Source organism: Pan troglodytes, chromosome 1, assembly GCF_028858775.2.
Source record: "Pan troglodytes isolate AG18354 chromosome 1, NHGRI_mPanTro3-v2.0_pri, whole genome shotgun sequence".
Lineage (NCBI taxonomy): Eukaryota > Metazoa > Chordata > Mammalia > Primates > Hominidae > Pan > Pan troglodytes.
Genome location: NC_072398.2, coordinates 160,625,574 through 160,652,174, shown reverse-complemented (window position 1 = coordinate 160,652,174; position 26,601 = coordinate 160,625,574). Strand labels below are relative to the sequence as shown.

At 42.0% G+C, this 26,601-nt stretch overlaps 2 protein-coding genes across 5 annotated transcripts in view; one reads left to right on the top strand and one right to left on the bottom strand.

Moving 5' to 3' along the window:
• Window positions 1-12,047, bottom strand: part of ANKRD13C (ankyrin repeat domain 13C) — a 94,383-nt gene extending 82,336 nt beyond the window's left edge. For 3 of the 4 annotated variants that reach the window (XM_009423361.4, XM_009423351.4, XM_009423367.4), the window contains exon 1: window positions 11,023-12,040. In XM_009423361.4, the coding sequence (XP_009421636.1) occupies window positions 11,023-11,452 (430 nt within the window). In that variant the 5' untranslated portion in view covers window positions 11,453-12,040. Of the gene's footprint in view, window positions 1-11,022 lie in introns of all 4 variants that reach the window. The other variant, XM_001166457.7, reaches the window with a different exon arrangement.
• Window positions 11,636-25,642, top strand: LOC101059761 (embryonic stem cell-related gene protein). The gene is made up of 4 exons (XM_063800487.1): window positions 11,636-12,155; window positions 23,537-23,630; window positions 24,026-24,077; window positions 25,136-25,642. The coding sequence occupies exons 1-4, from the start codon at window positions 11,996-11,998 to the stop codon at window positions 25,502-25,504; spliced, it is 675 nt and encodes a 224-aa protein (XP_063656557.1). The 5' UTR covers window positions 11,636-11,995; the 3' UTR covers window positions 25,505-25,642.
• The last annotated feature ends 959 nt before the right edge of the window (window positions 25,643-26,601 follow it).

The window sequence follows — 26,601 nt, the reverse complement described above, 5'->3', positions numbered from 1 at the left end:
GGCCGTGCTCCTGGATAATTATCCTTTGTTTTCTTAACCCCTCAAGAACATAGAGAAAAGAGGGGGTAAAAGCATCAGTACCTACTGAAGTTACAAATGAAACCTTCCATTACAAGTCCAAATTTTAATCATATTATCACAAGATTTATGAACTAGAAGTCAGTTCAACAATTCAATCCCTCTTTTTACAGATAAGAATATAAACAGAAATACCTTCTACTATGATGCCAAATATTATGCTCTGCTAATTCAGTATTTTAAATGGCAAAATCGTCATCATGATCACCTGGCTAACAGTGAATTTACTGTATTCACCAAGTATATCATAAAACTAAGTGCTCCAACATCCTAGTTACTTCCATCTACTATCTCCTCAGTTTTCTATGTCCTCAACCTGCTGCTTAAGCTAATTTATTACACAAAGGATAATAAAAACATAAAATAAACTTTGCTATCAACTTTTCATAATGTACTTTTTAAATCTGAAATTGAACACCTTCATTCTAACTTGGTAAACTAAATCGAATTGTTTTGTCGAACAAGTGAAAAACATCCAGTAATATTAAGACCACTTTAGCTTTTAGGTAGGTTGGTTTGTTTGAGACAAAGTCTCTCTATTGCCCAGGGTGGAGTGCGTGATGCCATCTCGGCTCACTGCAGCCTCTACCTCCTGTGCCTCAGCCTCCTGTGCCTCAGCCTCCTGACTAGCTGGGATTATAGGCGTGCACCACCATGCCCGACTAATTTTTGTATTTTTAGTAGGGATGGAGTTTAGCAAAACTATGTTGGCCAGGCAGGTCTCAAATTCCTAGCCTCAAGTGATCCGCCCACCTCAGCCTCCCAAAGTGCTGGGATTACAGGCATGAGCCACCGCACCAGGCTAACTTTAGTTTTAAAATATGCAAAAAACACTGGCCGGTACAGAGGCTGCAGCCTGTATTCCCAACAGTTTGGAACACTGAGGCGGGAGGATTGCTTGAGCCCAAGGAATTCAACACCAGTCCATGCAACATGGGGAGATCTTGTCTCTACAAACAATAATTTTTAAAAATTAGCTGGGGGCTGGGCATGGTGGCTCACGCCTGTAATTCCAGCACTTTCAGAGGCGAGGCGGATAGATCACCTGAGGTCAGGAGTTCAAGACCAGCCTGACAAACAAGGTGAAACCCCATCTCTACTAAAAATACAAAAATCAGCCAGGTGTGGTGGCAGGCGCCTGTAGTCCCAGCTATTCGGGAGGCTGAGACACGAGAATTGCTTAAACCGGGAGGTGGAGGTTGCAGTGAGCCGAGATCATGCCACTGCACTCAGCCTGGGCAACAGAGCAAGATTCCATCTCAAAAAAAAAAAAAAAAAAAAAAAATTAGCTGGGCATGGTAGTGTGGTATGCCTGTGGTCCCATCTACTCAGGAGGGTGAGGTGGGAGGATTGCCTGAGTGTCGGAGGTCAAGGCTGCAGAGTCGTGGTCACACTATTGCACTCCAGCCAGGATGACAAAGCGAGACCCTATCTCAAAAAAAAAAAAAAATGAATAAATGCAAATAATCAATAGAATGGCTGGCATTTAATGGGTATCTATTAAATGTGTTGGGCACTATGCTGTATATTTCTGATACCTTATTCATTTAATTTGCTCAATAATCCTATGAAACAAATATTATTCCTATTTCTCAAGAAGAAAAATAGACCTAATAATAGTTATTTTCCAAAATTACATACCTAGAAACTGGGACAGTTCATGACACAAAAATTTATATTCTTTTTACTGTATTAACAGTTTTCAAGCTTTTGAATCTCAGGACTCCTTTATACTTCTAAAAATTATTAAGGATCAAGAAACCTTTTGTATAGATATATCTATTGATATTTACCATATTAGAAATTAAGATTTTTAAAATTTTAAATGTATTAATTTTAGAACTATAATACTCATTACGTGTTAATATAAAATTTCCTATGAAAAAATTAACTACATTTTCCAAAACAAATAAGTGACATGAGCAGTCTATTTAAATTATTTAATTAAAAATAAAAATAAATTATGTTTCTTTAATGTCTGGCTTAACAGAAGACAGCAGCTAGGTTTTTATACATGCTTCGCACAAATTCACAGTTGATAAGAGTAGGAGTATTTGAATACCCTTTTCTGATATTTTTCTTTGCTACACACCAAAATTCACTTCTTAAAAGTTGGTTGCACAGCTGGGCGCGGTGGCTCACTCCTGTAATCCCAATACTTTGGGAGGACGAGGCAAGCAGATCACCTGAGGTAGGGAGTTTGAGACCAGCCTGACCAATATGGAGAAACCCCGTCTCTACTAAAAATACAAAATTAGCCGGGCGTGGTGGTGCATGCCTGAAATCCCAGCTACTCGGGAGGCTGAAGCAGGAGAATCGCTTGAACCCAGGAGGCAGAGGTTGCGGTGAGCCGAAATCGCACCATTGCACTCCAGCCTGAGCAAGAAGAGCAATATTCCGTCTCAAAAAAAAAAAAGATTGCAATGTGAAATCTAAAATCATATAAATAAGTTTTTTGTACTGTATTACACTGAAATATATTGGTCTGTCTTGTGCTTTGAATGGATCTTGTACTGATGCATGATTCTGTAACACCATGCACTGATCATTTGAAAAACACCGGTTGACCAGGTTATGGAAATCTTCAAATGTTGACATATTTCACTGTACAATAGCAAAAAAACCGTATTTGGCAATATCACCTCCAATCTGACTAGAACAGTCTTTTATGTACTGGGAACCCATCAAGCCTACCATGGTAGAGATAAGTTCTTCAAATTTCTACTTTTCATTTGAAAGCTTCAATTTTTTCATTCACAACAAATAACTGTCACTTGTTTTCCTTGAAGTCATAGGTTTACTTCATTATTTTCCAAAAAATATTTGCCATATATTCAAACTGTGATTAACTATAGTTTGTCTGTAAACTGTTCTTTAAAGTAAAAATGGTGTTCCATGAAAAAGGTGGCTAGCTCAGCTTACACTCAAATACCCCTCAAACTTTTTTCTAATACTTTTTTTTTCTATTTTTCTTTTCTTTCTTTTTAATAGAGACAGGGTCTCACTATGTTGACCAGGCTGGTCTCGAACTCCTGACCTCAAGTGATCCTCCCATCTCGTCCTCCCAAAGTGCTGGGATTACAGGTGTGAGCCACTGTGCCTGGCTTCCCCACTCAGTTTAACAATGCTTTCCCTTATTTACCCAGTCAGTATGCAGCAGAGGAGCAAAAGGCACAATCCCAATTGTGTCACAAATACCAAAAAAGCATGTACTGAAGATTAGGATGTAATAAAATTCATAATTTTTACAGTTTCATCAAAAACATTAAGTAAAATTGCCTTGTTTTAATTTTTAAAAATTAAAAATTAATTTGCATGGCAGTGAACAATACAATGACTACCAGCCCAGTTTGCTACTTTGACTTACACTAAGATGTCAACAATTTTACTCACCAGTGCTTTTGAACCACCAATGAAAATGTCTGCAGTGAAAAAGGCAAGCAATGACTAGATATTATAAAAATAGTTGCGACTTTGTGCACCCCCTAACTATAGAACAAAGCAGGAAATTGCAAGTACTAGTACAGAGCTCCAGGTTCTACAGACTCCTTCAAGTCTGATCCAAGCAAGCAGTAAAAGGGGATAATTTCTGCATTTTCTCTCAAAAATGCTAATATACTACTAAAATACACACACCATATCATCTGACATCAAATCCAGCATCAACTTCTACCAGCTCTATCTTCTTATCACCCTCACAGTTTCCCCCAACTATAGTAGCTTTTTATACTGACCCTTGCCTCACACAACAGCCCGAGTGAGCCTTTTAAAATCAAATTGTGTCGGGCGGGCGCGGTGGCTCACGCCTGTAATCCCAGCATTTTGGGAGGTCCAGGCGGGTGGATCACGAGGTCAGGAGATCGAGACCATCCTGGCTAACATGGTGAAACCCCGTCTCTACTAAAAAATACAAAAAATTAGCCGGGCGTGGTGGCGGGCGCCTGTAGTCCCAGCTACTCGGGAGGCTGAGGCAGGAGAATGGTGTGAACCGGGGAGGCGGAGCTTGCAGTGAGCCGAGATCGCGCCACTGCACTCCAGCCTTGGTGACAGAGCGAGGCTCCGTCTCAAAAAAAAAAAAAAAAAAAAGGCAGTTCATAGAGAAGCATGGTCTCAAACTCAGATCTGATCAATACAGGAAAGACCTTTCCCTTTTTCCTATCCCTATTTTACATACTTCAGTGTTGCTCTAAAACTGATCACCCAGCTCTCCCTCAAGAAAATAAATGGTGTAGGAACAGAACCATATTGTTTGTCTGCCTGGCCCCCATCCAATTCTCTAGGAACTGCACTCATTTTCTGGAACCCAAGCATTCTGATAATTACACTGTACTCTGAATTAAAGTAGATTTCTATGACTTAAGAATGGCATTAACTTGGGGCAGCTATCCGACCGAAAACTCAATTCTCCAATGAGTCCTCTAGAATTCAGGATGCCCAGGACCCAACATCACCAATAATCACCCATTTCTGCTACCTTTTTTGCCAAAGCTAAGAATTTCTATTCCTATTGCAGCCCAGTGCAGAAAAGGGGAGAAGAGGATCCTCCCTCCCTTTTAAGACATAGCTCTGCAGATGTGTTCTTATCACAACATTTGTAAGCAGTGGGTGAAGTTCTATAGTACTAATGGTGACACCATCAGGAAACACAGCCACTTAACCCAAGGACAGTCCTACTCTGTTGGAGATGCACATGGGGAAGAAAGACAAGAAAGAAGGAAGATGACATTCATCTAATAATGAAGATCAACTAAATCAACCCTGATCAATGGAGTAACATTTCACCACCAAATCACCCTCACACCCAGGTAAGGGGTATAACACACTTTAATGTGTTATAAACTTGAGCCTCTAGACACCACTTTCTTCCTAAGGGAAACTGAGGTCTATCCTACAAAAACAAAGTTTAAAAAGAAACCTACAAAACATAAAGCAAACAAACAAACATAAAACTACTAATGTTCTTTTAAACACAAGCCATCATTTTAACCCTCTCCTGGTTAAAATTGTTCACCAGTAGCTAAAATTTTTTTTTCCATGCAGAGATTAGCTTTATAGTCACCTCTTCTAAAAGAGATCTATTACATATTATTCTTTTGTATCACCCATGATGAAGGTTTTAGTGACTAAAAGTAGAGAAAAAAATATCAAAAGGAAGATACGAGATTTATACAGAATAAACCAAAATAAACATACTGTATGGCCATAAAATAGATTATCCTATCTTCTCAATCCTCAAAAGCACATTTTTTTTTTTTAGAGATGGAATTTAGCTCTTGTTGCCCAAGCTGGAGTGCAATAGTGCAATCTCAGCTCACCCCAACCTCCACCTCCCAGTCCTGCCTCAGCCTCCCGAGTAGCTAGGATTACAGGTGCGTGCGACCATGCCCGGCTAATGTTTTGTATTTTTAGTAGAAATGGGGTTTCACCATGTTAGCCAGGCTGGTCTTGAACTCCCGACCTCAGGTGATCCACCCGCCTTGGCCTCCCAAAGTGCTGAGATTACAGGCGTGGTGAGCCACCATGCCCAGCCTGCACCTTTTTAATCTTTCTGAAATTGAGATTTTTTCCAATCGCTGGCTAAAGAAATCTGCCAGCCATGAGGCAGAGATTTTACACATTAATCATTTCACTGTCACTTCCCTGAGGTACCTGCATCAGCAGGAATATTCTCAACTGAATTTTAACTTAAATTCAAAATCTCTAACATTGTGTGAAATAACTTCAAGAACATATTACAATGAAAATATTACAAGTAAATATGAAAATTAACAAGGAAATATGAAAATTAACCATATATAGAGAAGATGGCTTGTCACCTGCCAGGCAATGTAATTAAAGGCAAGAGAAACTGCCAAATTTCTCAGAATAAATCAGAAATTTTTCACATCTAGGAAAGGCTGGCTTGAGCAATTCATATGTTCAGGACTTTCATCACGTTGGCACCTAAAAGCTTCTGACTAGCATCCAAGAGAAGCTGCTTAGCTTCTTAAAGACATTTAACTCAAAGGAAAAAACAAAATTACAAGTCTAACCAATCAGAAGTACAGTCAAACCAAGAAAATCTTCTATACGTTTCATATTCTCAATTCTCAATTCTCAATAAGTAAAATTATTATCAATTATAAAAAATGTCTTGTCATCATGATCCTTTGCCAAACTATCAATGGCAAAAATTGATTCAGAAAAATCCTTACACTCTGACTATGGAAAAAGGCTTAGATTCAATCTTTTAATTTTACACTAAAGAAAAAAGTGGTATATAACCAAAGACATAGAGTTCCATAATTTTGTGTACTTTTAATATTTCTTCCCCACCCAAAAAACAGCTGTTATTAAGTGATGAGTCACAATCATTTGGCATATTTGAATGCAACATATACATGATTTTATAGCTGTTACTGTACTTAAACATACCTCAAGAAATATGTTTGGACCCAGAATACAATACTTCACAAAATAATTGATGACTCAAAAAAAAAAATTCCTACTCAACCAATATTTTACCACAAAAGTAAAAGCTCTATCCTTTCTTCTATTCAATTTAAGTCAGTAACTTGCAAATGCACACACACACCAAAAATTTTACCAAATCAGTGATAGTTTAAACTGAAATAGCTTATGAACTGAACTAAATAGTGACCAAATCAGGATTCAACAAGTTCTCCAGGTACAATAAAGGACCAAAACTAACAAAATAAAATGTAATAGCTCTAAAGTCCTGCGTTGAGGTTAAAAAAATAAATAAATACAAGAAGGGATAGAATGGAAAGACAGCAGATCACTTGAGAAAAAAACATAATTAAAAAATTAACATACTCTTGGCCGGGCATGGTGGCTCATGCCTGTAATCCCAGCACTTTTGTAGGCTGAGGTGGGCAGATCACTTGAGGTCAGGCGTTCCAGACCAGCCTGGCCAACATGGTGAAACCCTGTCTCTACTAAAAATACAAAAATACAAAAATTAGCCGGTGTGGTGGTGCATGCCTGTAGTCCTAGCTTCTCAGGAGGCTGAGACAGGAGAATTGCTTGAACCCAGGAGATGGAGGTTGCAGTGAGCCAAGATTGCACCACTGCACTCCAACCTGGGTGACAGAGTGAGATTCCATCACAAAAAATAATAAATTAATTAACATACTCTTGCACTGCATAACTAAGTATATGCTGCTTTACAGCAATATAGTCTCCCTGTTGTCTTTGCTCACAAGGCTAATATATCTCCAGCAATAAGGTTAGTTCTGCGCACCATCTTCTAAGGGAAGAATTAACAAACAAGTTCTACTAAACGATGATGATGAAGATTTTCATTTACTTATTTAACACACATATAGTATTTGCTATGTTTCAGGGACTATTCTAAATACTTCGCAAACAATGTGATGAGGAATGGATACAAAAGTTAGGAATATTTAACCTGAAGGTAATCTTGCCAAATATCTAAAGGGCTATCATGTGGACAAAGTAGCCCATTTATTTGGGCCGTTATATAAAAAAGAAATAACAAACAGGGCTAAGAGATCTGGGCTCCACAGAAAAACCTGAGCTGTCCAATGGTAGAATCTCTTTACAAGACTCTTGTAAGGAACAAATGAGAAAAAAAATATTTAAAAAATACATTAAAGAACTTTGCTATAAAACACCAAACGCACATTATGAGAATTGACTTCCTTGCAAATAGAGGGTCCTAATCAATAGAAATACTTACAAAGAGGTTCATGATATGCTTTGGAGTCCTTGCTATGATTCATAGCTTTGAGATTTATACTATATAACTTTAGTGACGTTTCCTTGCCTCTCTAGGCTTTACTTTTCTTATTTTTAAAATGAGTGTAAAACTATCTGCTTTGGGCTTGGCACGGTGGCTCACGCCTGTAATCCCAGCACTTTGGAAGGTTGAGGTGAGTGGATTACCTGAGGCCAGGAGTTTGAGATAGGCCTGGACAACACGGTGAAACCCAGTCTCTACTTAAAATACAAAAATTAGCCAGGCATGGTGGCACACGCCTGTGGTCCCAGCTACTCAGGAGGCTGAGGCAGAAGCATCACTTGAACCCAGGAGGCAGAGACTACAGCAAGAGCAGATCATTCCACTGCACTCCTTTGCAGGGCTGCTGTGAGGATTAAATGTTACAATGTATGTAAACACTTAGCACCCTGCTGACCCACTGGATAAATTGTGTCTATAATAAGGACAATAATCATCACTGTCATCATCATCATGTTGTGAAAGGAATCCTTACGGTGAACATAAAACTATGTAATACATGGTATAATTGTCTGGCTCTGCTATGTACCTGTATGAGTGTCTTATTCTGCTATGCACTTATGTTAAAGCAATCCAAAGAGAATATACATCATTTATTTATTTATTTTATTTTATTTATTTATTGAGACGGAGTCTCACTCTGTTACCCAGGCTGGAGTGCAACGGTGTGATCTTGGCTCACTGCAACCTCAGCCTCCCAGGTTCAAGCGATCCTCCTGCCTCAGCTTCCCAAATAGCTGGGATTACAAGCATGCACCACCATGCCAGGCTAATTTTCATATTTTCAGTAGAGACGGGGTTTCACTATGTTGGTCAGGCTGGTCTTGAACTCCTGACCTCAGGTAATCCACCCACCTCGGCCTCTCAAACTGCTGGGATTACAGGTGTGAGCCACTGCACCTGGCCAAGCTTGCTTTTGTTTAAGTGATTTTATAAGTATTTATCTTCTATAATTTTAAAGCAAAAATATCCTAAAAATCTAAAAGCATCCAGGTTAGTAAAATGTCAAGACTAAAAGTAATAATGTATCAGAAAAATCTATGAGGCTATGGGAGAAAAAATGACTAAATAAGAAGCACATTAAATTGAAGCCACAGTTCCTAGGACACCTCACTGTAGGAGATGAGCATGTACACATTGCAGGGGGGAAAGCAATTATATTTACCCCAGGTATGTGAACCACTGGTTACATTAATCAGAAACATCAACGATATAAGGTCAGCTAAACACAATAAAAACCTTCCTTTAAAAAAGTGAATTTCAAGGCCAGGCGCGGTGGCTCAGGCCTGTAATCCCAGCACTCTGGGAGGCCGAGGCGGGCAGATCACGAGGTCAGGAGATGGAGACCATCCCGGCTCACACAGTGAAACCCCGTCTCTACTAAAATTACAAAAAAATTAGCCGGGCGCGGTCGTGGGCGCCTGTACTACCAGCTACTCAGGAGGCTGAGGCAGGAGAATGGCGTGAACCCGGAAGGCGGAGCTTGCAGTGAGCGGAGATTGCACCACTGCACTCCAGCCTGGGCGACAGAGCAAGACTCCGTCTCAAAAAAAACAAAAACAAAAACAAAAAGTTAATTTCAGTGGGCTAAGGACAAGAGTTTAAGAGTATACAGGATTCTAATTACTTTGAACAGAATTTGAACTTAAACAAATGTACTCCTAAATGTTGGGTTGAAGAAGACATGGAAGCCCAACAATCCTGTAATTCAATAGCTTCAGTGATATTCATCCATCTCTTCTTTCAAAGGGAGTTAACTCTCAAACCTTTTATCTGTTTCAGGGATATTTCAAGGTAATGTAACTATGGCTACTATGTAGACCAAATTTGAAAAACTTCCTCATAATAGGCTAATAAACTGAAGCTACAACCCATCTCCCACTAACAACTGTTTTCCAAAGGGCTAGCATAGAATTACCATCATCAACAAACAACATTATCCTTGTACTATAATAGCAAAATGATTAAGTAATTTACATGTAGGAAAGAAAAACTGGCTGCAACTTTAACATACTTTTTTGGGGATTTATGATAAATGATAGGTGGTGATTTTATTACAATTACAACATTGTAAATTCTGAAAACAAATGCAGTTGTTAGAGAATTATACAGCCAAGAGAAATCTTACTCGTTTATCTGAATTTTTGTCCTAAAAAGCCTACGATCCAATGGAATTAAGTGAGCTTATTTCACAGGCAAATATTTCATTGATACGTATATCATTTTGAGCACAAAGTTGGTTCAGTGTGTTCTAACTGAATGTATACAATTTTCACATTAATAGCAGAGCGATCAACAATATTTGCCAACTACCCAGTTTAAAACGGCTATTAAATGTTAAAATGTCAGTGTTCACATTAGTCTTCAATAATAAATTTACTGTTGCTTAAAAGTCAACTCAGTCACATTATTTTTTAGAATTAAACAAAAAATTCAGCTGACAAGGCAAAAAGAAATGGTCAATATAGACGAAGATAAAATTACCATAAAAATCATAATACTATTTTTAGTCACAGTCATCAAGATGAGACATTACTATTAGCAATTATCTACTTAAAACAAACAAAAAATCAAATCTCTACTCAAACAAAAATCGGCTGTTGAGAAGTCACTTTAACTGTTCTACGTATCAAATACCAACAAATTTCTACTGTGTGGCTTTCAGAAAACTAACATTCTAAGTTTACTGAAAGCAGACAAAAAAGAAACAACCTGGTGGCAGGCAAAATCACAACCAGTTGCAGTCAAGATGGGATCTGTATGTGAGCAATGAAGGGAGGAGGGCAATTTATGCGTTCAAAATTTAAAATGCCAAGGTAGGGGGAAGAGAGAGAAATAAAGATATATAGCTCCATAAACAAAGGGAGAAAACCAGGTTGGGTGAGAGGCAACCTAAAATTTCTGACAGTCCAGAATCAGCAAATCGAAGGCCTGTCTCAAACAAAACAGCTTCTCACGACAAACTTTGAAGTGGGCAAGGAGGATACATTCCTTTGCACCCACAAGAACCAACCCCCTGACCACTGGCACGCTATTACTGAGTCGATCATGATTTACCGAACGGCCCGGATGATGGGCAAAAAGAAGAGTCTGCTGGAGGGGGCCTAGGATTCCAGAAGCCTGGGGAGGCACACCCTAGGCTCGGGGAAGGAGAGAGGTGGAGAGGGGCTAGCACTCCTCACCGTGATTATCTTTCTGCCCGATATTGTGCGTGCGGATGAGAGAGGAGAGTCTCCTCACATCCCCCTTGAAGACGCACTCGTGCACCGGGTAGTGTGCCGGGCAACTGCCTCCATCCGCGACGACAGCAACGGGGTTGGTGCCGGCCAGAAGGGCCGGGGACTGGGAGGTGGCAGTCACGGAGGAATTGTGCAGCGGCAGAGCCGGGGCGCCGGGGGGATTGGAGGAGGCCGGAGCTGCCTTCAGCTGTAGCCGGTGGTGATGGTTACTAAAGATCTTATGACAAGCTTTGCCGCCCTTGCCAATCCTGCTTCTGGTAAAGGTACCGCCGAGGGCAGCCGCCGCTTCCTCATCCCCGGGCTCCAGCAGGTCCCCTTCTTCTTTGCTGGGCTTGTGGTCCCTCCGCAGTGAGCGGATCTTCTCCCCGGTCATCGCCGCCGCCAGGGGCAAGGGGGGGAATCGGGAGGCTCACCGCTGGCGACGGAGCTGGCGCTGCGGCGGCACAAGGCGATTAGAGCGGTGGCCAAGAGCCTCCAGCGCAGCATGAACTCCCACTGAGCCCCCGAGCCTGGGACAAACGCATCTCCCGGGGAAGAGCCGGCTCTCGCCTAGGCACGAAGGGACGCGCGCTCGCTGGGGGGAGCTAGAACTCAGGTGCCCACGACACCAGGATCTCAGTCTCGCCGTCGCAGCCGCCGTCGCTGCCTCACACCGAAAAACAGGGCACGGCCATCTTCCTCTGGCTCCTCTCGCGAGAGCTCCCCCGGGAGTGAAGAGAGAGAAAACACCGCGATAAGTGAGCCACCCGCTCCCTCCCTCGCACCTTCTATTCCCAGAATCACTAGGCGCCGGCGCCTCCGAGGCAGCGTGTTTCCGCCCAGAGCTGGAGTCTCCCAGCTGCCAGCCGACCCCGAACCCGCACTCCCGCCAACCGCGCTTTTTGTGGGCGGTCGGAAACCACAGCCTGCGTTGGATATGTTCGGTGCATGTTATAAACAACCACTTAAACCCTCCGGATCTGAGCCTTCCGCAGAGGAATGCAGAATGACGCCACGGCACGCAGGATGTGATGTCACCGAGATGCAGAGGATACTCAGTCAACCAACATTTACTGAGCATCTACTTCGTGCCGTATGTACGAAGCTAGCAAATATGTACAGCACCAGTACTGATTGCAAGGAGCACTGTAGAAGAGGAATGACAGCCAAACAATTAAAAGCGGAGGCGGGGAGGTGGGTTGCACACAAAAAAGGGAGGGACGAATTTTAGTGTTGAGTTGTCAGGAAAGTCATAGAAGAGTTTAGGTGCTGACTTTGGAAAATGATGGGCTGTCCAGCAATCGGAAAGAGGGGAGGCCACTCAAATATTTATTAGATGAATGAATTTCGGGCAGATGTCAGAGTTAACATATATGAGGGTGGGGACACTCAAGGAGGGCAAAGAATCGTGTAACTGAAATATAATTGTATTAGTTCATGGCCAACCTCAACCTAGTGTCAAACTCTGAAGAAACGTAAATCTACCAACCATAAAACTTTAACAAAGTAACTAAAGCTGGCCACTGAGGACGTAAGGAGGGGGCTTAGCAAAACATCCTAAAGATCTTCACCCATTTAACTCTCCAAAGTCCCCCTATGTTCTGAGAGCAAATACTTCAGATCTCTCTTTTTTTTCTTTTTTTTTTTCTTTTTTTTTTTTCTTTTTTTTTTTGACAGAGTCTCTGTAGTCCAGGCTAGAGTGCAGTGGTGCAATCTCGGCTCACTGCGACCTCCACCTCCCAGGTCCAAGCGATTCTCCTGCCTCAGTCTCCAGAGTAGCTGGGATTATAGGCCTGCGCCACCACACCAAGCTAATTGTTGTATTTTTAGTAGAGACGGGGTTTCACCGTGTTGGCCAGGCTGGTCTTGAACCCCTGACCTCAGTGATCCGCCAGCCTCAGCCTCCCAAAGTGCTGGGACTACAGGCATGAGCCACTGCGCCCGGCCAGATCTCTTCTTTCTTAAAGTTTATACTACCGCTAACTCATCTCCGCAAACAAACAACTCGATGGGCCTCTCTTAATCCTCCCCAGTCACTCAACTTTTCACCTCCAATTTTCTTCCCAGTCTGTTCAGATAAATCTGTTTCTTCCTCTTCTTTCTTTTTCGGTGGAGTGGAGAGTTCCGTTTATGTTAAAACATTACCCAATCAACAGTTCAAAGCATCCTCTTGAGACAGCAGTAGAGACTGAAAAAATACATGCAATAATGTTTGCTTCTTCCACAATAGCCAATATTTATTGTTAACGCTAAGCCAGGCAGTATGCTTGGCACTTTATATGCTGTTATCTCCCCCTGATTAGCATTAGTATCCTCACTTGACAGTTAAAAAAAACTTGCCCAATACTTCAATGCTAGAATGTGGTACAGTCAAATCTGACAGTAAGGCTAGAGAGAGAGGAAGGGCCAGGTCATGCAGGGCTTTGTATGTCATCTTAAAAGTTTACACTTGGCCGGGCGCGGTGGCTTATGCCTGTAATTCCAGCACTTTGGGAGGCTGAGGCGGGTAGATCACGAGGTCAGGAGTTCGAGACCAGCCTGGCCAATATGGTGAAACCCTGACTTTACTAAAAATACAAAAATTAGCTGGGCGTGGTGGCTTGTGCCCGTACTCGCAGCTACTCAAGAGGCTGAGGCAGAAGACTCGCTTGAACCCAGGAGGCGGGGCTGCAGTGAGCTGAGATTGTGCCCCTGCACTCCAGCCTGGGGACAGAGTGAGACTCTGTCCAAAAAAAAAAAAAGGAATAGTCTTTTTAGAGATCTTTAAACAGGGAATAGCATAATGCAATCACCTTTATAGAAAATTCAGTGACTCAGGCCGAACGCAGTGGCTCATGCCTGTAATCCCAGCACTTTGGAAGGCTGAGGCGGGTGGATCACTTGAGGTCAGGAGTTCAAAACCAGCCTGGGCAACATGGTGAAACCCTGTCTCTACTAAAAATACAAAAATTAGCCGGGCGTGATGGTGGGTGCCTGTAGTCCCAACTACTCGGGAGGCTGAGGCAGGAGAATCGGTTGAACCTGGGAGATGGAGGTTGCAGTGAGCCAAGATCGTGTAATTGCACTCCAGCCTGGGTGACAAGAGCAAAACTCGGTCTCAAAAAAAAAAAAAATTACAAAAAAGAAAATTCAGTCACTCATACTTTAGAGAAGTATGCCTCAAGAACAGATCTTTAAAGAAGTATGCAGTAAATCAGATGATGAGAGCATGAACCAAGTTAGTAAGAGTGAGGCAGGAAAAGGTTTAAGAGTTTTTTAAAAATGAGTTCAATCTTAGCATATTGAGTTGAAAGTTGCTTATCTGTAGGGAGTTAGATGGTCTACATTTTAGATATTTGCAAGTGATCCTTAGGTAACAGAGAACTAGGTATAGGCTGGATTCAGAAGTTATCATTACACAGTAATTAATGCTCCAGAAGTGGGTGAGTTCCCCAAAGAAAAGTTTATAGAATGAGAAATTAAGAAGGTCCATATAGAACAAAATCTTGAAAACACCAATATTCAAAGCGTGTGTATAGGGAAAGTGGCCAGCATCCTATTACTAAAAACCTACACCAAATAATATCCCGTTATACTTGTGAAGTATTCTATCACTAGAGTCTGAATTTGAAATTTCTTTATTAGTGGCTGTCACCCATGGATGTCACCCATGGAATGTGGAAACTCATAAGTATCCCTCCAGTAAAATCAAACACCATACATATCAAAAATAATATTCAGGCCAGGTGTGGTAGCTCATACCTGTAATCCCAACACTTTGAAAGGCCAAAGCAGGAGGATCACTTGAGGTCAGGGGTTTGAAACCAGCCTGGGCAACATAGTGAAACCCATCTCTATCAAAAAATATAAAATATTAGCCACCTGTGGTGCTAAACACCTGCAGTCCCAGCTACTCAAGAGGCTGGGGTGGGAGATCCACTTGAGCCTGGGAGTCCAAGGCTGCAGTGAACTAGGATTACACTACTGCACACCAGCCTAAGTGACAGGTATCCTGTCTTTAAAAATAAATAAATAAATAAATAAATATCATCCTTTTTTATTTTTTATTTTATTTTATTTTTGAGACAGAGTTTTGCTCCCGTTGCCCATGCTGGAATGCAATGGTGTGGTCTCAGCTCACTGCAACCTCCGCCTCCTGGGTTCAAGCAATTCTCCTGCCTCAGCCTCCCAAGTAGTTGGCGTTACAGGTCTCCACCACCATGCCAAGCTAATTTTTGTATTTTTAATAGAGACGGGGTTTCACCATGTTGGCCAGGCTGAGTCTCGAACTTCTGACCTCAGGTGATCCGCCCACCTCGGCCTCCCAAAGTGCTGGGATTACAGGCATGAGCCACCACACCAAGACTTATTTTTTGTTGTTTTTTGAGTCTCATTTTGTCAGCTAGGCTGGAGTGCAGTGGCGTGATCTCAGCTCACTGCAACTTCCACCTCCCATGCTCAAGTGGATCCTCCCGCCTCAGCCTCCCAAGTGCTGGGACTACAGGGCCCAGCTAATTTTTGTATTTTTTTGTAGAGACTGGGTTTGGCCATGTCACCCAGGCTAGTCTCAAACTCCTGGACTCAAGCCATCTACCCACCTCGGCTTCCTGAAGTGTTGGGATTACAGGTGTGAGCTACTGCCCCCAGCCCATTCATTATTATTATTATTTTTTATAGAGGCTGTGTCTCACTATGTTTGTCAGGCTGGTCTTGAACTCCTGGGCCCAGGTGATCCTTCCACCTCGGCCTCCCAAAGTGCTGAGATTACAGGTGTGAGCCACTGCACTTGGCCCCATCCATTATTTTTAAGGGCTTGTAAAAATGACAGAAATGTAAGATTACAATATATTATAAAAAATGATAGAAATATGATTGTAATACATTATGAAAAATACAAGGATTGAAATTATATAAGCTCCCAATACAATATAGAAAAGGAAGTCATTAATTCTTTTTGGGGAAAATAGAAATTGGATGATCAGAAAAGCTTTCTGGGGCTGGGCGTGGTAGCTCATGCCTGTAATCCCAGCACTTTGGAAGGCCGAGGTGGGCAAGTCACTTGAGGTCAGGAGTTCAAGATCAGCCTGACCAACATGGTGAAACCCCATTTCTACTGAAAAATACAAAAAGAATCAGCCAGGCATGGTGACGTCTGCTTGTAGTCCCAGCTGCTCAGGAGGCTGAGGCAGGAGAATGGCTTGAACCCAGGAGGCAAAGGTTGCAGTGAGATTGCACCACTGCACACCAGCCTGGGCGATAGAGCGAGACTCTGTCTAAAAAAAAAAAAAAAAAAAAAAAAAAAATTACATCAAATTTTATCCCTTCTTAGCACAAATTTTTTTTTTTAACTTGGCATATAATTCAGAGCCAGGAAATTGTGTTGAACTAACTTTCCAAATAAAATTTAGCATGTCATTCTATTATGAACGTATGCCACAAACCACAATAGTATTAGCATTAGTAGTACCTGTGACTTCACAACCAAAAAAACCACAGGTATTTTCATTTCACATAACAGTTGCTGCAGACAACTCAAAATTTCATTTATAGTCATTAGTACCTCTAAAATTATCTTAATAGGTATGCTCATTGCTATATCTTGTTCTTTAATTAGTTAATAAAGAAGCATATACATTACTGTATTACAAATTTGCTTTTAAAATATTTTGTTAGGTATTTCAATACTCAGAATTTCCTTTTAATCCAAAATATTTTATGCATTTAAAAACACTGTTCTGAAAATGGGTCCCTGGGTTTCTCCACACTGCCAAAGAGTCAATGGCACAAAAACAGAAGTTAAGAACTTCTTCTTAGGAATCTTCGATGATACCTGCCCATTCGTCTCCTTTTCTCTCCTATCCAACAAACCCATCGTTCTGAATTAGGTGTCCCTCCTTTGTCTTCTTTTTGATTTCCCATTGTAACTTCTGCATGCCTCCTTGATATTCTTGTCTGGTCTCAACTAATCCTTGGAGCTCTCTGAGCACTGGAATCATGCTGATCATTGCTGTATGCACAGTGCCCTACAGGGAGTGAATGCTTAATATTAATAATAAGCAGTTGTTGAATTAATCAGTCTATTAGAACACAAAACCCCAAGTACCTACAAGGTACTAAGACAACTGCAGACTCAGTAATGAGATGCTAAATAAACTTCTTAAATAATCCCAATATAACTACACTGAAATTAGCTGCTACACTCTTGAATTCTTACATGAAGCCAAAGAGTAGATATATCATTTAGGACTTTTTGTTTTTCATATAGAAGTAACAATAAATTCAATTGAAACAGGGTTAAATTAAAGGAATGTATTGACTTACATACCAGAAAGGTGCAGAGATAAGTCTTCAAGAGTGGCCCCTCAGGATCCCATGTCAGTTTTTCAGTGAATCTCTCAGTGTTTCTCTCTGTATGAGGAGTCCTCCTCAGGCCTGCTTCCTTCAAGAACACAAGATAGCTGCCAGCAGGTAAAAGCAGCCACGTGCTTCCTCCTTAAGGTCCAAAGGAGTTCCTGCTCCCACATAAATCTGGAGTATGACAGTTACAAGATAACTCAGTCCAATCTGTGTCCCAGAGAACGGTGATTGGCTCAAGCCTGGGTTATCTGACAAACCCCTGTGAAGAAGGGGTTACTCAGATTAGTTTCACCCAATCAGGATTGATCTCGGAACCAGAGGTGGGGCCCAGCTCTCCAAACAGTGAACTGTTTCATAATGGTAATGAGGTGGGGAATAATGTTGGAGAGACAAATGCAAGAGTGGTCAGCAAAAGTACTTTATCCAAAGACTTAAAACAGGATTTTGCTTCAAAAAAATCTGTTATCACAGTGTCTTGAATTCAATATGATAAAATATGTAGTGATTATCAATTATATCAATATGTAATGAGTAAATAACTTCACTGGTAAACACTGTGTTTACTTTTTATTCAAATTTTACAAGATAGAATGCAATCCGGCAATTCAAGTATAGAACTAAACTACTGGCCAGGCGCAGTGGCTCACGCCTGTAATCCCAGCATTTTGGGAGGCTGAGGCGGGTGGATCACCTGAGGCCAGGAGTTCGAGACCAGCCTGGCCAACATGGCGAAACCCCGTCTCTACTAAAAATACAAAAATTAGCCGGACGTGGTGGTGGACCCCTATAATCCAAGCTACCTGGGAGGCTGAGGCAGGAGAATCGCTTGAACCTGGGAGGCGGAGGTTGCAGTGAGCCGAGATTGTGCCATTGCACTCCTGCCTGGGCAACAGAGCTAGACTCCATGCCAAAAGGAAAAAAAAAAAAACCTGAGAACTAAACTACTGAATTTGCTAGGTAATACTCTGTAGTTCTACAAATTAGCAAATTAATTTCTCTCCTGGTGTAGTTAACTCAATAATGCTCAATTTGCCTTGAATAGCAAAAAGCTTCTGAAAAATGAATGTTTTTCAACTTTTTCTAATGAGAGTTTTGTTAGATAGTTTATGTGCTCACCAACACCAAACACTGACTAGACAGTTAAATCTGTCTCTAAGAAAGAACGTTGTGAATTTTGCCAGAAATTTATGTATCTCTATTAGCCCTACACAAAGCACCTAATCCCTGTCCTGGTGTCTTCATTTAACAAAAGCAGTAGTATGGTAACATGAAATACAGAAGAGCAGTACTGTACAAAATAAAATCTCACTCGTTATATTTTTTAAATATATCAACAGACTTCCAATTAGGATCTGTAGTTACTAACCTTACTCAATTCTCATTGCATTGCATACTAATAATGTTTCTAATGTAAATATTAGTGCAAGTTTAGTCTACATCTTTTTTCTTTCATCTTCTCTGAAGATTTGTGTTTTATATTCTCACAATAATCTGGAATATGATTTCCTACATTCCACAATGGTTGAACAAGATCTAGGAGTATTTTGTTTGATAGATGATAGGGCTATCTAACTAATGAGGTAATTGTCTCTGAAATCTGATGACACAGCAGTACACTGACAGATGAAAATAACAAACCATGTAAATCAATACTTAATTCACACATTTTACTTCCATCTCCCTGGGTCTCAGTATTTTTCTCTTTCCTCTAAATCTGCCCCCTTCCTTTCTCAGAGGCAATGCAGAGCACTTTCCCTTTCTTCTACGGTTTCTAATCAGTGGTTATCAGTGATTTTGTAAAATTTCTCTTGAGTAATCAGAAAAAAAATCTGAGAAGCAGGGGTTGCCAAGGAAACCAGAGCCAATAACAGCTGGAAGTTCCTGAAGGAAGAAATTCCTTTGAGACAGATAAAACCTACAGACTGATTTGGAGGAAGAAGGAGAAAAAATGCCAGGAGCACAGTGAAAGGCTGAGTCAATGAGATGAAAAGGAAAAGATAAAGTGAAACATTCATAATTAAAATTATTTTTAGATCGACAAAGGCTAGAAACAAGAGAATTAGAACAGAGACAGGAATGGGTTTTTTAGTGAAAGAAGAGGTTAAGACACAATGGGTAGGCCCAACACTTTGGAAGACTGAGGCAGGCGGATCACTTGGGGCCAGGAGTTCGAGACCAGACTGGCCAACATGACGAAAACCCATCTCTACTAAAAATACAAAAATTAGCCAGGCTTGGTGGTACATGCCTATAATCCCAGTTACTATAGAGGCCGAGCAGGAGAAATGCTTGAACCTGGCAAGCGGAGGTTACAGTGAGCCGAGATCCAGCCTGGGTGACAGGGCAAGACTGTCTCAAAAAAAAAAAAAAAAGGCACAATGGGTAGTGTGTAAGAGATTAAATGGTATAGATAGACAAGGGTCAGTACATGTGTCCATAGCTTCCTGAGTATGTTTTATTTTAAATTACTTTATTGCTCAGAATATATGTAACTACATCTGTATCTGTAATCTAAATACTCCGGGCCGGGCGCAGTGGCTCATGCCTATAATCCTAGCACTTGGGGAGGCCGAGGCGGGTGGATCACCTGTGGTCAGGAGTTCGAGACCAGCCTGGCCAATATGGCCAAACCCCATATTGTATTTTTAGTCTCTCCTAAAAATACAAAAATTAGCTGGGCGTGGTGGCAGGCGCTTGTAATCCCAGCTACTCGGAAGGCTGAGGCAGGAGAATCACTTTTACCTGGGGGCAGAGGTTGCAGTAAGCTGAGATCATGCCACTGCCCTCCAGCCTGGGTGACAGAGCAAGACTCCATCTCAAAAATAAAATAAAATAAAAATTCCTCAAGAACAACTAACTCAAAACTTCCAAAATGAAACTCATCTCCATCAGCAATCTCACTGACCAAATACATATTTCACTTCTCATTACCTTTGACTCCTCCCTTGCCATGAGGCAGGAAAATAGGGTCTGGAGGCAGGGAACACAAGGCCAATTCACACTTCAGCTATGACAGGAAATATCCTCTCCATAAGATGTATGCTGTAAATAACTTTGTAATTTTACTTCATCCTCTCCATTTACATAGGGTGTAACACAAGTAACCAATGGAATCCTCTAGGGGGTATTTACACTCCCCCAAAAATCTGTAACAGGTCCTTTGAACCCCTATGCTGCTCCCACGCTGTGGAGTGTACTTTCATTTTCAATAAAACCCTTCATTCTTCCTTGCTTTGTTTGTGCGTTTTGTCCAATTCTTTGTTCAAGATGCCAAGAACCTGGACCCTCTCCACTGTTAACAGCCATAAACCCCACATTCAGCCAGTCACAAAATCTTGACCTTTCTACCTACTGCAGAGCTCTAAAATGGAACTCTTTCTCTTGATTTTTCCACTGCCGATGAAGAGTCAAACTCTGTCAAATATTTGAAGAGATTTCTTCTGAATCAAATATGAGTAACCATGGCCTGTGACACAGCCCTCAGGAGGTCCTGAGAACATGTGCCCCAGGTAGTCGGGTGCAGCTTAGTTTTATACATTTTAGGGAGGCACGAGACATTAACCAAACACATTTAAGAAATACATTGGTTTGGTCCAGAAAGGCAGAACAACTTGAGGTGGTGAGGGAGACTTCAGGCTATCGGTAAATTTATTTGTTTTTGTTTTGTTTTGTTTTGTTTTGTTTTGTTTGAGACGAGTCTCCCTGGGACATCCAGGCTGGAGTACAATGGTATCTCGGCTCACTGCAACCTCAGCTTCTTGGGTTCAAGCAATTCTCCTGCCTCAGCCTCCCGAATAGCTGGGACTACAGGCGTGTGCCACCATGCCTGGCTAATTTTTATATTTTCAGTAGAGACGGGGTTTCACCATATTGGCCAGGCTGTTCTTGAACTCCTGACCTCAAGTGATCAGCCTGCCTTGGCCTCCCAAAGTGCTGGGATTACAGGCCTGAGTCACTGCGCCCGGCTTATAGGTATATTTAAACATTTTCTGGTTGATAATTGGTTGAGTTTGTCTAAAGACCTAGAATTAACAGAAAGGAATGTCTGGCTTAAGATAAAGGATGATGGAGACCCGAGTTCTTATTTGCAGAGGAAGCCTTCAAGTGTAGGCTTCAGAGAGAAGAGAATGTAAAATGTTTCTTATCAGACTTAAAGTCTGTGCTGATGTTAATGATGAAGAGGTATAATGAGGCATGTTCGACCACCACTTCCCATCAGGACCTGAAACAGTCTCTGCAGTTAAATTTTAAAAGAGCTGTGAATGAGGAGGAAGTCCATTCAGATAGATGGTTGGAAGGGGGATCTTAGAATTTTATTTTTGGTTTATACCACTAGCCATATTTGGGTTCAGGCTACTATCACTTGAAACTGTCTCCTAACTGATCTGTGACTCCCATTTCCCACCTGTGCTTGCACACACAAAACCTCACATCACTCACCCCTTGGATTGCCAGATGTATCAAATAAAATTACAGGACACCCAGTTAAATTTAAAGTTCAAATATACAACAACCTTTTAGTATAAGTGTATCCCAAATAGGACAGGGATATTTGTAATTCTTGAGGTATTGTCCCATGCAATATTTGGGATGTACTTACACTTAAAAAAAAAAAATATATTGGTGTTGACCAGGCACAGTGGCTCATGCCTGTAATACCAGCACTTTGGGAGGCCGAGGTGGGTGGATCACGAGGTCGGGAGATCGAGACCATCCTGGCTAACACAGTGAAACCTCGTCTCTACTAAAAAATACAAAAAATTAGCCGGGCGTGGTGGCGGGCGCCTGTAGTCTCAGCTACTCGGGAGGCTGAGGCAAGAGAATGGCATGAACCTGGGAGGCGGAGCTTGCAGTGAGCTGAGATGGCGCCACTGCACTCCAGCCTGGGCGACAGAGCAAGACTCCATCTCAAAAAAAAAAAAAAAAAAAAAATTGTTGTTTATCTGAAATTCACATTTACCTGGGCACTTCTGTAAACCAAAAATAAAATTGTAAAGCCCCCCAATCATCTGAATGGACTTCCTCCATGGCCAGGGAGCTCTTAAAATTTAACCTGAGAGGCTGGGTGCAGTGGCTCACGTCTGTAATCCCAGCGCTTTGGGAGGCCGAGGCGGGCAGATCACCTGAGGTCAGGAGTTCAAGACCAGCCTGGACAACATGGTGAAACCCCGTTTCTACTAAAAACACAAAAATTAGCTGAGCATGGTGGCAGGCACCTGTAACCCCAGCCACTTATAAGCCTGAGGCAGGAGAATCGCTTGAACCCAGGAGGTGGAGGTTGCAGTGAGTTCAGATTGTGTCATTGCTCTCCAGCCTGGGTAACAAGAGTGAAATTCCGTCTCAAAAAAAGAAAAAAAAAAATTAACCTTAGAGACTGCTTGAGGCCATGATGAGAAGTGGGGGTCGGATCTGCTTCATGATACCTCTTAGGCATTAACATCAACACAGACCTTAAATCTGATAAGAAGCATTTACAATCTATTCTCTCTGAAGCCTGCTACCTGGAGACTTCATCTGCTTAATAAAACTTTGGTCTCTGCAAGCCAGACATTTCCTTTCTATTGATCCCAGGTATTTAGATAAACTCAACCGTCAACCAGAAAATGTTTAAATCATACTGAAAGCCCTCCTCACCAACCACTTCGAGTTGTCCTGCTTTTCTGAACCAAACAATGTATTTCTTAAATGTATTTGATTAATGTCCCATGTCTCCCTAAAATGAGTAAAACCAAGCTGCTCCCGGACCACCTGAGACACATGTTCTCAGGGCCTCCTGAGGTCTGTGTCACAGAACATGATCACTCACATTTGGCTGAGAATAAATCTCTTCTAATATTTTACAGATTGACTCTTTTCGCCGACACCTTGTATTTCGTCTGGCAACCTTACTCACCCCTCAACCATTTGTTTGAGTTGTTTAGAGTTATGGATATAGTTAAAGTACGAAGCCAAATGTGTGGGAATAATAACGCCAAATTCAAGATAGTGGTTTCAATGGAGCACAAAGGAGAAAAACACCATCAGGGGTATATAAGAAAATTCTACTGTGTGTGTTTGTATTGTATATGTATTTTTAATTTTTGCTTTTTAGGTTTTTCCTCTTTTTAAAGAGTACTTATGTGATTTTTTTTTTCTGTGATAGGTCTTGTCAATGGAAAGGGGTCCCTATCCAGACCCCAAGACAGCGTTCTTGGATCTCTTGCAAGAAAGAATTTGAGGCGAATCCATAGAGTAAGGTAAAAGCAAGTTTATTAAGAAAGTAAAGGAATAAAGAATGGCTACTCCATAGACAGAGCAGTGGCACAGGCTGCTCAACTAAGAATACTCAGTTATTTTTGTATACCCTAAACAGGGGGTGGATTATTCATGAGTTTTCCAGGAAAGGGGTAGGCAATTCCTGAAACTGAGGGTTCCTCTCCTTTTTAGACCATATAGGGTAACTTCCTGACATTGCCATGGCATTTGTAAACTGTCATGGTGCTGGTGGGAGTGTCTCTTAGCATGCTAATGTATTATAATTAGCATATAATGAGCAGTGAAGATGACCAAGAGGTCACTTTTGTTATATATAAAGTTTTGGTGCCACAAAAGAAGTAGCACTCGAATATAAAATTTTCTTTTTAATTCTCAGCAAGGCAAGTTACTTCTATATAGAAGGGTGCACCCTTACAGATGAAACAATGGTAAGCGCTCATTTGGACAAGGGAGGGGAAGGGGTTCTTATCCCTGAAGCACGTGGCCCCTGTTGCTGTGTCATTCCCCTATTGGCTAGGGTTAGACTGCACAGCCTAAACTAATTCCGATTGGCTAATTTAAAGAGAATGAAGGGGTGAGTGCTTTGGCGGGAGTCAGGGCAGAGCAGGTAGCAGGTAATTGGAATGAGTTAGGATGGAGCCAGTGATTGGAATGTAGGGTGGAGCAGGTGATCAGAATGAGTCAGGGTGGAGTAGGTAATTGAAAAAGATTGCTTTATGAGGAAGTTTAAAAGTAGAAGGCAAAGAATTGAACATACTGACATATTAATTCTTTGAAAAGAAATTTAGAACTCATATCTAACACCATCTTGCTTTTGGTGGGTTTTGGCTGGCTTCTTTACCGCATGCTGTTTTATCAGCAAGGTCTTTGTGACTTGTATTGTGCCGACCTCCTTAACTTCCTGGGAATGCAGCCTAGTAGGTCTCAGCCTTAGTTTACCCAGCCCCTATTCAAGATGGAGTCACCCTGTTTCAAACACCTCTGATAGTCTTGCTCTGTCACCCAGGCTGGAGTGTTGTTGGTTCACTGGAACACGAGTACTTATGTTTTATTTCTTAAGCTTAGTGATGTGTGTCAGACCTCTGAGCCCAAGCTAAGCCATCATATCCCCTGTGACCTGCATGTATACATCCAGATGGCCTGAAGCAAGTGAAGAATCACAAAAGAAGTGAAAAGGGCTGGTTCCTGCCTTAACTGATGACATTCCACCATTGTGATTTGTTCCTGCCCCACCTTAACTGAGCGATTAACCTTGTGAACTTCCTTCTCCTGGCTCAGAAGCTTCCCCACTGAGCACCTTGTGACCCCCGCCCCTGCCCGCCATAGAACAACCCCCTTTGATTGTAATTTTCCTTTACCTACCCAAATCCTATAAAACGGCCCCACCCCATCTCCCTTCGCTGACGCTCTTTTTGGACTCAGCCTGCCTGCACCTAGATTAAAAAGCTTTATTGCTCACGCAAAGCCTGTTTGGTGGTCTCTTCAGACGGACGTGCATGACATTTGGTGCCGTGACTCAGATCGGGGGACCTCCCTCGGGAGATCAATCCGCTGTCCTCCTGCTCTTTGCTCTATGAGAAAGATCCACCTACGACCTCTGGTACTCAGACCAAAGAACATCTCACCAATTTTAAACTGGGTAAGTGGCCTCTTTTTACTTTCTTCTCCAACCTCTCTCACTATCCCTAAACCTCTTTCTCCTTTAAATCTTGGCACCATCCTTCAATCTCTCTCTTCTCTTAATTTCAGTTCCTTTCCTTTTCTGGTAGAGACAGAGGAGATGCGTTTTATCCATGAACCCAAAACTCCAGCGCCGGTCACGGACTCGGGAAGACAGTCTTCCCTTGGTGTTTAATTACTGCGGGGATGCCTGCTTGATTATTCACCCACATTTCAGAGGTCTCTGATCACTGGGGACACCTGCCTTGATCCTTCACCCTTAGTGGCAAGCACACTTTCCTGGGGGGCAAGCACCCCCCACCCCTTCTCTCCGTGTCTCTACCCTCTCTTTTCTCTGGGCTTGCCTCCTTCACTATGGGCAACCTTCCACCCTCCAGTCTTCCTTCTTCTCCCTTAGCCTGTGTTCTCAAGAACTTAAAACCTCTTCAACTCACACTTGATCTAAAACCGAAATGTCTTATTTTCTTCTGCAATACCACTTGACCCCAATACAAACTCGACAATGGTTCCAAATAGCCAGAAAACAGCACTTTCAATTTTTCCATCCTACAAGATCTAGATAATTCTTGTCATAAAATGGGCAAATGGTCTGAGGTGCCTGATGTCCAGGCATTCTTTTACACATCAGTCCCTCCCTAGTCTCTGTTCCCAATGCAACTCATCTGAAATCCTTCTTTCCCTCCTGCCTGTCCCCTCAGTCCCAACCCCAAGTGTCACTGAGTCTTTTAAATCCTCCTTTTCTACTGACCCATCTGACCTCTCCCCTCCTCCCCAGACTGCTCTTCCTCAGGGCACTCCCCGCCACGCTGAATCAGGCTCTGATTCTTCCTCAGCCTCTGCTCCCCCACCCTATAATCCTTCTATCACCTCCCCTCTTCACACCAGGTCCAGCTTACAGTTTCATTCCGTGACTAGCCCTCTCCCACCTGCCCAGCAATTTCCTCTTAAAGAGGTGGCTGGAGCTAAAGGCATAGTCAAGGTTAATGCTCCTTTTTCTTTATCCGACCTCTCCCAAATCAATTAGCATTTAGGCTCTTTTTCATCAAATATAAAAACCCAGCCTGGTTCATGGCTCGTTTTGCAGCAACCCTGAAGAAGCTTTACAACCCTAGACCCTGAAAGGTCAGAAGGCCGTCTTATTCTCAATATGCACTTTATTACTCAATCTGCTCCCAACATTAAATAAAGCTCCAAAAATTAGATTCTGGCCCTCAAACCCCACAACATGACTTAATTAATCTCACCTTGATGGTGTACAATAATAGAGTAGAG